Raw genomic sequence first — 14,647 nt, forward strand, 5'->3', positions numbered from 1 at the left:
ATTCATGGAGGGGGAAGCATGTGAAAATCTTAATGCACAGTAATCTCGGTGAAAACAGTCCAGAACATGAGGCTAAAGCCAAATCCATAAACAGTGATCATCAGACAGAAGGTAAAAACACAGGAGAAGGAGAAACAGGAACTGGGGTCAAGACTGAAGAGGCAAAAAAAAAGCAAAAGCTTGGTATCGGTGTCTCGTGACAACGATACCAAGCTTTTGCTTCGGAGTATTAGCGTGCTTCCGGACTGCATTTCCCATCGGCCATCCTTCACTCTGATTACACCTCCACCTGTTCCTCATCTCCGCTCTCTATTTAAACCACACTCGAACTTCATACCAGTGCGAGGTCTCGACTTTAGCGTTTACCTGTGTTCTGATTTTCCCGTTGCGACTCTGTTTCCTGATTCTGACTTTTCTGATTGTTTGCTGCCTGCCTTGACCTTTTGCCTGTTCTCGATTCCGATTTTGCCTATTCTCTGATATTAATGTTTTTGCCTGTCCTGATCATTGCCTGTCTGACTTCGTCTGTGTATATCTTCAATAAATTGCTGCAAATGGATCCCCAGCCATATGCTTCCTCATTACAATCGTCAGGCGCTGAATGTAAACTAAACATACTTCACACAGAGCATGAGACATGAATGAAGGGTTTAAATAGATAAAAAATAAATCAGGAAGTAAACTACAAACAGGTGAGATCCATCAAGACACATTAAACCAACAACCAGAGACAGTACAGAGCAGAGACAGGACAGGAACGTGAACAGAACAAACGGATAAAACCACAGAGCAAAGAGGACAGGAGTGGCATAGGGCCGAGGGGGAAAGATTTGTGATATCATTAACAGGAACACAAAATGATGAAGTACACTCTGCCAGTATTTTACACCTGTGTCATTCTGTTAAAGATAAATAATCAAGGACCGAGCAGTGAGGACTCTTACAGCACGGACACTTAATGTACTGTATGAAAACTTCACCATTTCAACGATTACACACCTTCATCTGTTTATGTGGAGATACAACCATACATTAACCCTGTGAATGAGCTGTTACTATAGAAACGATAATGTGTCAGAGCGAGTGCCGTAAACCTGCGTTACAACCTGCGTTGCCTTCAACACCTGGCTAATCAGATCTCAGCAGCGCCTAATGGCTAATAAAGATTACTTAAATATTTACAACTATATATTATTTTTAAATTTGAAGTTCTGGAAAAATATCAGAAAGGCCTTAGCCTTGGGTGTCTGTATGTGTGTCTGTGTGTCTGTGTGTGTGTTTGTGTGTGTGTCTGTGTGTGTGTCTGTTACAGCCAAGGAAGAGAACAAACTTTTATAGAGATAATTGTTTTTGCAAAATTGGATCTGATTTTTTTGATCTGAGAAATTTGCCTCAGTTTCTATAGTGTTTCTCTTCTTTGACTGTAACATGCAGGTAACCTATGACACACCTATATCACCTGCCTGGGGTGTTTTTTTTTTTTTTAAATTCTCTTCCCACTAGTTTAGTGAAGAGAACAGGCCTGTTTGCCTCAGAGTCAATCTGCCCTCACGCCATGAGCAACACGTCTCTGATAAGCGGAGAGGACAAGCTGAAAGATAAGAACCAAATGCAGAAAGGAATGGAGGGGAAGGAAGATGAGGAGAACGTCATGGAGAAGAACTGGATCCGTCCAGATCTGCCCAGCAAGTGCATGTGGCAACTCGGGGAGCCAAAAACGAACTCGCCTCATGTCCACACAGAACGGTGAGGAACGGTTCCTCGACTTGTTTTCATCACTTTAGATGGTGTATGATGTTATAGTAGGATCCTGCATCACAGTGAGTTTCTCCTAAATACTGTCCTCATTTGATGACATCATCGTTTTTTATTTAAACCTAGAGGGAGTGAACGAGTCGGTGAGTGAGTTAGTGAGAAAGTGAGAGAGTGAAGAATGTATATTAAACCAGTCCCTTTTCCTGCAGGACGAAGACACCCAGCATTCTGCCCAACATCCTGACACACATCGGAAACACGCCACTGGTTCGCATCAACAAGATTCCCAAAATGTTCGGGGTGAAGTGTGAGATCTGTGAGTATGTGTGCTCTAACACTGAGTTTGTACATTTACACAAATGTTTCCAAATCACTGACCTGAACGTTTCTCTTCCTGTAACATGCTCAGTACGGCACACAAACACATGAATTACTCATCAATTTCCTAACCAGCTGTGCAATCCGTAATAGGTCACATGACCATTTCTACTCAAAAAGACTTTTTTCCTTTTCATTCTGACTTTTTATTGACTTCACAAACCAGCAGTTTGGATCTGATGCTTCACTGTGGTGTAACTCAAATCCTACACTTTAGCCTTCACAAGATGTCCTTTCACTGCCACTGAGGACCTCTTTGTGTATTAATCTGACCCTCTATCTCCTGCGTTCACGACTTCTCTGTCTTCTGCACCGACCTCTGAAATACAAAGCAGAATTGGCCCGAGTGTGTGTTCACAGGAATCCAAAACTGTCAGGAGAGAGCTTGATCGAAGTGGGGCTTAAAAAAAAACATCCCCAGTTTCTGTAGTGTGTTTAAAGTGACTGTGATCCTTTATGTGGTGCTTTAACCTTAGTATGTTATAGACTTGTATTAGCCTAAAGGTTTAGGTGAGAACAGGTCAGACCGCCTGCACAAACTCAAGCTATATATACATCAGTGAAAAAAGAGTGAACAGGAATCTCTGATTAATATGTCTTCCTCCCAATCTGGTTTTTCTGTAACATGGTGAGGCGTTTCTTTGTCTGATTAACTTCATGAAATATAACAAAGAGCAGCTGGTAAGGGAACAGCTGATTATAGCTTTTATAACGTAAGAAAGAACAGAAACTACAGAACAGAAACTAACTTGCAAATTGGATGTATAACACTAAATGTAACTAAAAACAGGTAAAAAGTAAATGAGTGCAGAGATGTTTTTTCTTTAAACATCCATTATATTGTTTTTTTTTTCTTAAATGAAAGTGTTAATTGGACTGTTTGGGCTTAATTTAGTGTGTGTGTTTGCAGTGGCTAAGTGCGAGTTCTTTAATGCTGGAGGCAGTGTGAAGGATCGCATCGCCATCCGTATGGTGGAGGACGCTGAGAGAGATGGCATCCTCAAACCTGGAGACACTATCATTGAGCCTACTTCTGGAAACACAGGTGTGGCCTGAATAATAGGATGGATTATGTATATGTTTAGGGGCGGGGCTCCACCCCTAATAACAGTTTTGTTTATATCACATGGAGAAATTCCTTTAATTCAGGCACTCAGCTCATCAATGGGGGGAAGAGGTGGCTTAAGTGGTTACGGCTCTGGGTTGTTGAGCAGAGGATCAGGGTTCAAGCCCAACTGATAAGCTGCCACCTTTAGACCCCTGAGCAAGGCCCTTAAGCCTCCCTGCTCCAGGGGCACTGCTCCATACCCTGTGCTCAGACCCCAACCTCCAAAAAATATTTGGTTATGTGAAGAAGAAATTTGACTCTGCTGTAATGTATATGAGATGAGCAAATTCTTTTATTTTGTCAGTTTTTTGTGTTTTTTTTCTTCTTTTTTATTATCGACAGAAACTTGCAAATGTGATGAACGTTTTTCAAATGATGATCACAGCACAATAGCTGCAGTCCTGTGAAGTCTGCTTTTATTATTGTTCACTCAAAACAGGTCTTTTCCCTGCCTATGCCACACTTCTATACAGGAAGTAGATTCACAGATACCAAGATTTTCAAGAGGACATGGAATCAGTTGTCTTGAAAACAGGGATCTGAACAGGGATCTGTGTGGGGTAGATACCAATAAAATTAGTTCAATTAATAAGTGTGTGTGTGTGTGTACTCTCAGGTATCGGCCTGGCCCTGGTTGCAGCAGTAAAAGGTTACCGCTGTATCATCGTCATGCCTGAGAAAATGAGCATGGAGAAGGTGATTGTGTCTCATAAACTTAAACATAATACATGTTTTGGAGCTTTGAAGGAACAGAAAGCTCAAAATCTGATTAAAGAATTAGATCTAGTGTTGAACAAGTGTTATTGCATCATAGAACATATCAGCCTATTAGCTTTCAGTATGCAAATGAAGGACACTGGTTTGTATGAGTAGGGGAGGGGCTTGTGGAGTTTTCTAATGTGTAATCATTATCTTTTGATTATTGCTGGTTAAAATGTTGTGGTCTTTGAAATGTAATTAGTGTGACTTGATATAAAAGATACAAACAGCTCTGTGTTTTTAACTCAGGTGGACGTGCTGCACGGTCTCGGGGCCAAGATCGTCCGGACTCCGACCGATGCTCGTTTTGACTCTCCGGAGTCTCACGTGGGCGTGTCCTGGCGCCTGAAGAATGAGATCCCCAACTCCTACATTCTGAATCAGTACCGTAACCCCAGCAACCCGCTGGCTCACTACGACAACATGGCCGAGGAGATCCTAGAGCAGTGCAACGGTAAATCTACATACAGAATGTACACATCTGATCTAGAAGGTGTGTGGGGTGTGTGTGGTGTTTGGCGTGTGTGGTGTGTGTCTGTCTGTGTGTGGTGTTTGGTGTGTGTATGGTGTTTGGTGTGTGTGTGTGTGTGTGAGTGGAATCACATCCTGACTGTACATCTACAGGTAAAATAGACATGCTGGTGGCCGGAGCTGGAACAGGTGGCACCATCACTGGCGTCGCACGCAAGCTGAAGGAAAAATGCCCAAAGATCCAGGTATGGCTCGAATCTGTCCATCACAACTCACCTTTACTTATTAACATTCTTCATCTTTCCAGCATCTCATTTATCATTTCTATTTTATTTCCTTATTTCAAGTTCAAGTTCAAGTTCAACTTTATTTATATAGCACATTTACAAACAGCCACACGGCTGAACAAAAAGTGCTTCACAGTGCGTTTGACATTACACATACACTTGAAAAGACACACATACACAATAAAATAGAGTTCAAAAAGCTAAAATAAAAATTATTAAAAAAGTAGACAAAATAAAATAACCAGTTTAAAGGAAAGTGATAAATATAAACCATAAAATGTAAACAAACATAAACACCTGGGCAATCATGAAAAGGCTAGAGAAAATAGTTGGGTCATGGACTTAAAACTAGAAATGGAGGGTGCCGTCTTAATCTCTAATGGCAGGGAGTTCCATAGTCTAGGACCGGCCACAAAAAAGGCTCCTCTACGCTTGAGCCGTACACGAGGGACCACCAACAGAGCCTGGACAGATGAACGAAGACTTCTAATAGGAGAGTAGGGATGAAGAAGTTCAGATAAGTAGAGAGGAGCGATATTATGGAGAGACTTATAGACAAAGAGTAAAATCTTAAAATCTATTCTCTGAGAAATCAGCAGCCAGTGTAGAAATTTGAGAATGGGAGTGATGTGTTCATGTTTGACAACTAGAGAGAAATCTGGCAGCAGCATTTTGAACGAGCTGGAGACGCGTAATCTGAGTTTTATATATACCGCAATATAAAGAGTTACAGTAATCTAAGCGAGAAGTTACAAACGCATGAACAGCCATTTCTAGAGTCTTAGGGGTAAGAAAGTGTTTAATTTTGGAGAGAATCCGCAGTAAAAGCTAGACCCAATAACAGACGAGATGTGTTTGTCAAATTTTAAGTGCTGATCAATAAAGATGCCAAGATTCCCGTGAAGGTCTAAAAACAGATAAACTCTCTTGGTTGATGCTTGAGGACTGAGAGTTCTCATTTGGGCTAAACACTATTACCTCAGTCTTTTCTTCATTTAAAAACAGGAAATTTTGTGCCAGCCATAATTTAACCTCTTCTAAACATTTTAGAAGAGATGAGATTGCTGAAGGATTTATTTATTTATTTATTTTTCTTAATCGGTAAGTAGATTTGGGTGTCCTCAGCATAGAAATGAAAGGATACACCATGTTTCCGGAGAATAGAGCACAGTGGTAACATATATAACGAGAATAGAGAAGGAGCTAAAATAGAGCCTTGTGGAAGGCCACAAGTCAGCGAGGCAGGGGAGGAGGAAAAGTTACCCAGTTTCACTATGAACTTTCTGTCAGTTAGGTATGACTGAAACCAGCTCAAAACATTTGCTTTTAGACCTACCCAGGTCTCAAGCCTCGATAATAAAAGGGAGTGGTCTATGGTATCAAAAGCAGCTGATAAATCTAGAAGAATAAGAACCACAGAATCTCCGGAGTCAGTAGAAAGATAAATGTCATTTAAAACTATAAAAAGGGCAGACTCAGTACTGTGAGCAGACTTAAAACCCGATTGAAAAACCTCATAGATACAATTGTTATTGAGAAAACTTTGAAGTTGATTTAGCACAATTTTCTCCAGAATTTTTGACATGAAAGGCAAGACAGAGATAGGTCGAAGGTTTTTTTGAATGGAGAGGTCCAGTGAAGGCTTCTTGAGCAAGGGAGTAACAGTGGCAACTTTAAGGTTGGCAGGGACTGAGCCAGTTTGCAGGCACTTGTTGATCAGAGACAGCGGGCCTGGACCAATTGAGTGAAAGATTTGTTTTAAAAATTTTGGGTGAATTATGTCACTGGGACAAAATGAGGGTTTGAGCTTGTCAATCACCTCCTTCAGTTGCTGGAGGTTGATGAGCTCAAAAGCTTTGAAGAATGTAGAGGCCTTTGACATGATTGGGGAAGAGATAGGAGTTATAGTGGGGCGAACACTTAGCCTTAGTTTAGTGATTTTGTCACTAAAGAATCTCGAGAAGCCTCCACAGACAGCAACAGATGCAACAGGCATAGATTTAACAGAAGGATTTGTCAAAGATTTAATGATAGAAAATTAAACATTAGGTTTAGAGTGGTTTCTTTCAATTAAATTAGAGAAATAAGCGGCTTTTGCAGATTTGGTTATAGTCTGGTAAGATGTACTGTAAGATGTCTCTAAATAGCTGAAGAGAAACATGCAGCCTGTCCTTTTTTTATTTACGTTCTTGTCTTTGGAGACGAGTCTCAGCATTTTGCCAAACTTCAGATGTTAATTTTTTCTTGCGAGGTTTGAGAGGAGCAGTTGTATTTGCAATCTCAAGCCAGGCAGAATTTAAGAGGCCAAGATGTTGGTCAGCATCCAAGTCAGGTAATGGCTGCTCCAGGAGCAACTGTGAGCAGCATTTGGCAAAATACAAGTTAAAATGTGTGCTAAACTGTGGAGAATATAAATGTGAAACACTTTCAGACGTATTTGAAAAGTGAGAGATGACTGGAAGAGACAGGGAGAATAATATAGGCTTATGATCTGAAATCATAACATCAGAAAGCACAATATCAGCCACATCAAGTCCATATGATAGAACCAGATCAAGCGTATGTCCCTGGATATGGGTGGGGTCACTGTTCCACTGGGATAGGTTAAATGTTTCGAGCAAGCTCAAAAAGTCATGTGAAAGGGTGATAGACAGACAGCAAACATGCACGTTAAAATCGCCCACCAATAAAAAGCGATCATAACTCACAGCAATATTGCCAGTTAGTTCAGTGAGATGCTGTATAAAGTCCGTGGTCGAATGTGGAGGACAATAGATCACCCCTAAACAAACCGGACCATTCCAGTCTAAATGAAGTATCTGAACTTCAAAGCTGGTAAATGTCATAATCGGAGTTAGACGACAGCGTTCAGATAGAGAGCTCTTTAAAATGGTAACTATGCCCCCTCCGCGTCCGCTCGGACGAGGCGTGTTAAAAAATGTACAATCTGCGGGGATCAGGTCAGAAAACGACGTTAAATCACCAGCCTTTATCCAGGATTCCGTGATAAGCGTAAAATCCAGCTTGTGGGAAGAGTAGAAGTCATTTAATAAAAAAGTCTTATTCACCAGCGAACGGGCATTTAATAATACCATCTTCGGTGAGGAGATGGTAACAGGTGAAGAGGACACTCTTTTCAGCTCGCGTAGATTGTTGTGTGTAACTCCTCGACCCCAGGAGCCAATTTGGTGGATACTGGCACGGCAAGCATGGTAATGATCAGGGCTCGGATGTGCGGGTGAAACAAAACGAAGGCGCCTGTGTGACATATCCAGCGGGCGCCAAAGCGCATAGCCGCCATACATTGGTTCGTAGGAAGGATCCACAAGAAAGTTTGCCTGCAGATGAGCTTTTAGCTTCACAGTGTATCCTCCGCGGTTGCCCCGTTTCCTCCTTCGCTTTCTCCGGGTGATGTTGAGAGGCCACCGGCGAAAACATTCAAGTAAAGGCGGTTTGATGGACTCGTATGTATAGATGAAAAAGCAGTCCAACTCAGAGGTGTTTTGGTTGGTAAGAGATATCCCGCAGTGCTTGGCGGTCGTAGGGTTAAAAGCGAGTAGCAGTTTAAGAACAGAGCAGACAACCAAACATACAAACACGAGAGCGACAGACGGCGTGCCCAACACACAGGCGCCATCTTCCCAGGTCAACCACGAAAAAAGAATGAAAAAAGGAAAAAAGTTTAATGAAAAAATTAAATAAAGATTAAATGATGAATCAGGTGTGAAAAATGAATAAATTCACTTCCTTCAAGAGAAAAGGTAAAAAAGAGAGAATGAATGAATCAGTGAATCAAAGATAGAAGAAATGTGAATATTTCAATGATGATTGTGATTCATCTCACTGATGTGGTCACATGACCAATTCGATAGACGTGTATAAAGTGTGTGTGTGTGTGTGTGTGTGTGTGTGTGTGCGCGTGTGTTTATAGATTATTGGCGTGGACCCCATGGGCTCAACCCTAGCAGAGCCAGAGCAAATGAATAAGACCGATAACAGTCAGTACGAGATGGAGGGAATCGGACACGACTTCATCCCCACTGTGTTGGACAGATCTGTGAGCGGGTGTTTGCTGTTTCTCTGTGATCGTGTGTATTAGTTGTGTGATTCACTGACAGTTAATGACCCGTTCGTTTCTTATCGTCAGGTGATCGACGGTTGGTGCAAGACCAGGGACGAGGAGTCCTTCAACATGTCACGCATGCTCATCAAACTGGAAGGACTGCTGTGTGGTACGCACACTAATCACTCTGAGACTTGACAGGAAAAAACTGCAAATGAACTCTTAACTTTATAGTTCAGCAGTATGTCTGTCATTGTTATTAAATTGTTCAGATTAAATACAAATAAACACACAGTGCTTTATTTATATATTTCTAAACCTTACCCTCTTTACAGTTTCAGTTAGAATTATTTTGTCTAGGTTTAGAGTTAAAGGGTGCCAATAATTTTGGATTTCATTCATTCATTTTCTATCACTTATCCGAACTACCTCGGGTCACGGGGAGCCTGTGCCTATCTCAGGCGTCATCGGGCATCAAGGCAGGATACACCCTGGACGGAGTGCTAATTTTGGATTTGAACGTATTAAATCAAATATAAATGGATATTAGGTCAACGTGTGTGTATCTGTGTGTAGGTGGTAGTTCAGGATCAGCCATGGTTGCAGCAATGAAGATGGCGAAGGAGCTGAAGGAAGATCAGCGCTGTGTGGTCATTCTGCCCGATTCGATACGGAACTACATGTGAGTGTCTGCTGATTGGAATTCTGCCTTCTGATTGGTCAGAAGGTGTCGATTAAATTTCTAAAACAGCAGCTGTGACAGCATAAGACGATTATATGATTGCGCACAAATCATGTAGGCTTGCATTACTATAGCAACAGCTCAGTCACAGGGGTGGTACAGCAGACGCTCCACTGATAATAAACAGATTAAAAAATGTGCATAATCGATGTGTCTTTGTTGTTAGACAGTTGATGTAACGTATGGAAGGAGTCTCTAATGTCAGAGGTAAAGCTTTAACTCCAAGAGAGAGATGAAGTGAAGTGAGAGTCTGGTGAAGGAACAGCTGTTTACAGCTGCTGTAACATAAGTGAGAAGCAGTAGGTGTTTTGTGGATGTTACACAACATGAAATAGATAAAAATACACCATTCTTTATTTAATTAAGAAGCGTTAGTAAACTGTCGTGGTGAAAAGATTTGAACATGTTGTGATAATGAGCTACAGCTTCATCACACTACATCAATGATTATTTTATTTCTTTTCCTGTAACATCACAACAAGGAGGGTTTTATTCTTCACATCTTTGACAGTTATAATTTTCTCCACAGGACTAAATTCCTCAGCGACAAGTGGATGTGTGAAAAAGGCTTCCTGAGAGAGGAGGACCTGATGATCAACAAACCATGGTGAGGATCTCACACACTCACACACACACACACAACATACACACATTCATTCATACCTACATACATACATACATACATACATACATACACACAGACACACACACACACTCTCACACACACTCTCACACACACACACACGCTAACACACACAGACACACAAACACACTTTCACACACACTCTCACATACACACACAAACACATACACAGACACACACAGACGTGTGTTTTTGTCAGATTTTACACAACCCTGGCAACCTTATTGAGCTGCAAAATAGAACAAAATTTATGTTAAAAAGAATATAATTTCTGAAGTTTCTTCCTGGTGCAGGTGGTGGAATCTGACTCTACAGGAGCTGCAACTCTCTGCTCCTCTAACAGTTCTTCCATCAGTCAGCATTAAAAACACCATTAAGATCCTGAAGGACAAGGCGTTCGACCAGGCGCCAGTAGTCGAGGACAACGGGTATGTCCAAATAAACAACTGAAGCATGCAATAGTGAAGTCTTCACCTCCCCTTAACATAGAGAGACATGCAGATAGGCAGACAGATTTATAAAGGCTTTCACCATGATGCTCCCACCACCATGCCTCAGTTCCTAACCTGAAAACAATCCACTGAACACACAGACACAGTCACACACTCACAAGCTCCTGAAGAAATGTTAAAAGATGGTTTGCAGAGGTTTATTTTAAATAATTAAATCCCTTTGTGTGTGTGTGTGTGTGTGTGTGTGTGTGTGTGTGTGTGTGTGTGTGTGTAGAATGATCATGGGGATAGTCACACTGGGTAACATGCTGTCCTCTGTACTCGCTGGGAAGGTCAGTCCTTCTGACCCTGTCAACAAAGTCCTGTATAAGCAGTTCAAACAGGTATAACCAACAGACACACACACACACACGCACATACATACAGTGCGCACATACACACATGCTACCTCATAAATATGTGAGCATGACCTGACACACCCACTGTCAGATATTTGTGCAGGCTGACCATCCACATCTCTGTGTACACACACACAAACACACACACACATGCTATAATTGCACACCATACTGAAAACACACACTGGCTATGAACATGCACTACACGCCAGCTACAGCTACACCTTTAATCACACACCACAGTCCAAATTCACATATTACACACATATATACACACACACACACACACACACCAGTGTATGTATTTATCCGTTTATACACATCAGATTGAACTTCAGGCCAGATGAATTTCAGCCAAATAATGACACTCACAAATGTGAGTGACCAAATGTGACAGTCACAAACCTGACAACTACTTCATAAATGCTTTATAAAATGTGTGTAAAATGTGTGTGTGTGTCTGTGTGTGTGTCTGTGTGTGTGTGTCTGTGTGTGTGTGTCTGTGTGTGTCTGTGTGCGTGTCTGTGTGTGTGTGTCTGTGTGTGTGTCTGTGTGTGTCTTTGTGCATGTGTGTCTGTGTGTGTCTGAGTGTGTGTCTGTGTGTGTGTCTGTGTGTGTGTGTGTGTGTCTGTGTGTGTCTTTGTGCATGTGTGTCTGTGTGTGTGTCTGTGTGTGTGTCTGTGTGTGTGTGTCTGTGTGTGTGTCTGTGTGTGTGTCTGTGTGTGTCTGTATGCATGTCTTTGTGCATGTCTGTGTGTGTGTCTGTGTTTTTGTGTCTGCGTGTGTGTGTCTGTGTTTGTAGGTTCATCTTACAGATAAACTGGGTAAACTCTCCAGGATCCTAGAAACAGACCACTTCGCCCTGGTGGTTCACAATCAGATCCAGTGTAAGTATCTCCATCTTCTTTTTGATTAAAGTATTGGCACCCTTGGCTTTATCTATGGTGCTTAATTTATTTATGTATCTATTATTCTCTAATTGCTGGATGACTGGAAGCTTTTGCGAGTTTACACACTGGTTAATGATGGTTTTACTTTCTCTCTGTCTACATTTTGCTCTTTCTGTCTCTTGTTCTCTCTCCTCTGTCTGTCTCACTCCCTGTCTGTCCTCTCTGTTTCTCTCCGTAGACCTGACAGACGGCTCGTCACTTCTGAAGAAGATGGTGTTTGGCATCATCACGGCAATAGACCTACTGAACTTTGTGACCACTCGTGAGAGGAGAGAGCGCTCGTTGTCTGAGTGCTCGCTCCCCGACGACATGTAGCCGATCTCTGACACACACACACATACACACACACACACACACACACACACACACACACTTTGTTTAACATATGTGAGAGTAAACATTACATATTTTTCTATTTTATTGTGTTTCTTTTTCCTTCTCATGTAAATACACGTTTATGAGCTTAAAGGTGCCGTCTGCAATCTGTTTAAACAGATTTCTACACCTGTTGTACATCTACACTTAAGAATTTTCACAGTTTTCTGGGACAGAAATGAAGTCCAACCCCAGTCAGATCACTGAAGCTCATCTCTGCCTCTTTTTTCCCTTAAAAGAAAACCTTGAATATTGTTGTTGATTTTTTTCAGTGTTTTCAATGCAGTAGAAGAATGTCAGTGTTACACTCTGCTCCTTTAATGACTCACGGACGTCATCTGTGCTCTTTAAACTCGTTTTATTCACAATGCAGTAAAGATGAAACTGTTTTTTACTTTTTGAGCTTTGTGTATACTTGAAGTAAAACAGAGGGAAGGTTTATCAGAACTTTCAAAATGAACACAGCTGCTACTTTCTGTTTTTTTTTCTTTCTCTATGAAGCTCGACCGCCACCTTGTGGCCACATGCAGAAGAGCAGTCTTCATTACAGAAGATACGAAGAATAAAAATAGTATAGAATTTACATATACATTTATGCCATTTGGCAGACACCCTCATTTTTCATCAAATTTTTTTTTTAAAAATGTATAATATTATTTTTTTCTGTATTATTGTTAGACTGTGAATGATTATGGATGCTTTGGCCTTGTCTAAATAGCAACGGATAGTTTTTCTTCTTCCTTTTCTTCTTCTTCATCTTTTACATGTGAGGTTATTGTAAAACTGCGTATAAAACGTGTTGGATATAGGTGTAAGGTATGAGGTGACCAGATTCATTACAAGCTTCAATTTTTTTTTATTTTTAAATGCTGCATAGAATTTGCTCTTATTTAAAAATAAAGCTTTTTCTTCAGGGCAGATTGTGTGTGTTGTGTTTCCTGCTTTTTGCCACAAGAGGAAGCTGTGATTCAACACTTACTGTTAATGAACAGCTCCACAAATCGAGAGAAATGACAAATAAATTTTAAAAGTAATTTTAATTTTAAATTTCATAAATTTTACACTGTATGGAGTAATACTGATGAGACCAACACTCTCTCACTCTCACTCATTTTCTACCGTTTATCCGAACTACCTTGGGTCACGGGGAGCCTGTGCCTATCTCAGGCGTCATTGGGCATCAAGGCAGGATACACCCTGGACGGAGTGCCAACCCATCACAGGGTACACACACACACACTCTCATTCACTCACGCAATCACACACTACGGACAATTTTCCAGAGATGGCAATCAACCTGCCATGCATGTCTTTGGACCGGGGGAGGAAACCGGAGTACCCGGAGGAAACCCCCGAGGCACGGGGAGAACCTGCAAACTCCACACACACAAGGCAGAGGCGGGAATATAAGACCAACAATAAATAGTATTTTACCTGTAAATGCTTTTTATGGTAGCACTTTAACAGTACATAAATAAACATTATTGAATTAATATTCATGGCCTTATACTCTCTGACTAACATAAGCGTCTGTTAAATGATAAAAGCGTCTGTTAAATGAATAAATGTTACTGTGTTCGTTTCAGCCATGTGTAATGGAGCAGATCCCCTGGCTCCTAGTGCCGCAGGGTCCCAACCAGAGCACAAGATATTACTACAGAGAGACTGGAACAGAAATGAATAGAGAGTGACACAAAAACGAAATAATGAAATGATGAAACGATCCGTGTTTATCAGTATATTAATGTATTTTCCAGCATCAGTGGATATTTACATTGACATTAAAAATATCATTTGATTAGATGATAGTTGACATGAATTCATCAGACTCATATCATCTATCATCTACTAAAATGATATTTTTAATCATCAACAAGAACACAACACGGGCTTGACCTCTGAAGAATTTTACTCGATCTCGTGGCGAGGTCATATCCTCACATGACACTCAGCTCATCCTCTCCTTCCCTCCCTCAGACACTCAGGTTTCTGCTCAGATCTCAACACGTCTGGTTGGCAACTTATCGTAGACAGCAGCTGAAATTGTATCCAAGCAAAACTGGGAACTGAACTGCTGTTCATCCCAGACGATTCATTCCCATGTCAGGGTCTTGTGATCTCCCTGGGCATCTTGCTGGTCTCACAACCCTGAGGTAACGTCTCAGATTGCTAATCTAATTGTTGGTACACTGCTCCACTGATCCACCATCTCTCAGGGTACAAGAAAGACCTGCAACAAGATTCTTCTCTGTTCTGGTGTCTAGGT

General features: G+C 41.2%; 1 protein-coding gene across 2 annotated transcripts; it reads left to right on the forward strand.

Annotated features, from left to right (window-relative positions):
- Positions 1 to 1,647: 1,647 nt before the first annotated feature.
- Positions 1,648 to 12,989, forward strand: LOC132849738 (cystathionine beta-synthase-like). Of its 2 annotated transcripts, XM_060875582.1 has the most exons (14): positions 1,782 to 1,820; positions 1,965 to 2,071; positions 3,044 to 3,178; positions 3,858 to 3,937; positions 4,250 to 4,454; positions 4,625 to 4,716; positions 8,690 to 8,815; positions 8,906 to 8,990; positions 9,398 to 9,503; positions 10,093 to 10,170; positions 10,500 to 10,634; positions 10,933 to 11,041; positions 11,859 to 11,943; positions 12,185 to 12,989. In XM_060875582.1, the coding sequence occupies exons 2-14, from the start codon at positions 2,047 to 2,049 to the stop codon at positions 12,319 to 12,321; spliced, it is 1,398 nt and encodes a 465-aa protein (XP_060731565.1). In that variant the 5' UTR covers positions 1,782 to 1,820; positions 1,965 to 2,046; the 3' UTR covers positions 12,322 to 12,989. The 2 variants fall into 2 exon arrangements, with proteins under 2 accessions (XP_060731566.1, XP_060731565.1); XM_060875583.1 differs by lacking the exons at positions 1,782 to 1,820; positions 11,859 to 11,943; positions 12,185 to 12,989 and adding an exon at positions 1,648 to 1,746 and having other exon boundaries at positions 10,933 to 11,047.
- The last annotated feature ends 1,658 nt before the right edge of the window (positions 12,990 to 14,647 follow it).

The sequence above is a fragment of the Tachysurus vachellii genome, chromosome 8 (genome assembly GCF_030014155.1).
Source record: "Tachysurus vachellii isolate PV-2020 chromosome 8, HZAU_Pvac_v1, whole genome shotgun sequence".
NCBI lineage: Eukaryota > Metazoa > Chordata > Actinopteri > Siluriformes > Bagridae > Tachysurus > Tachysurus vachellii.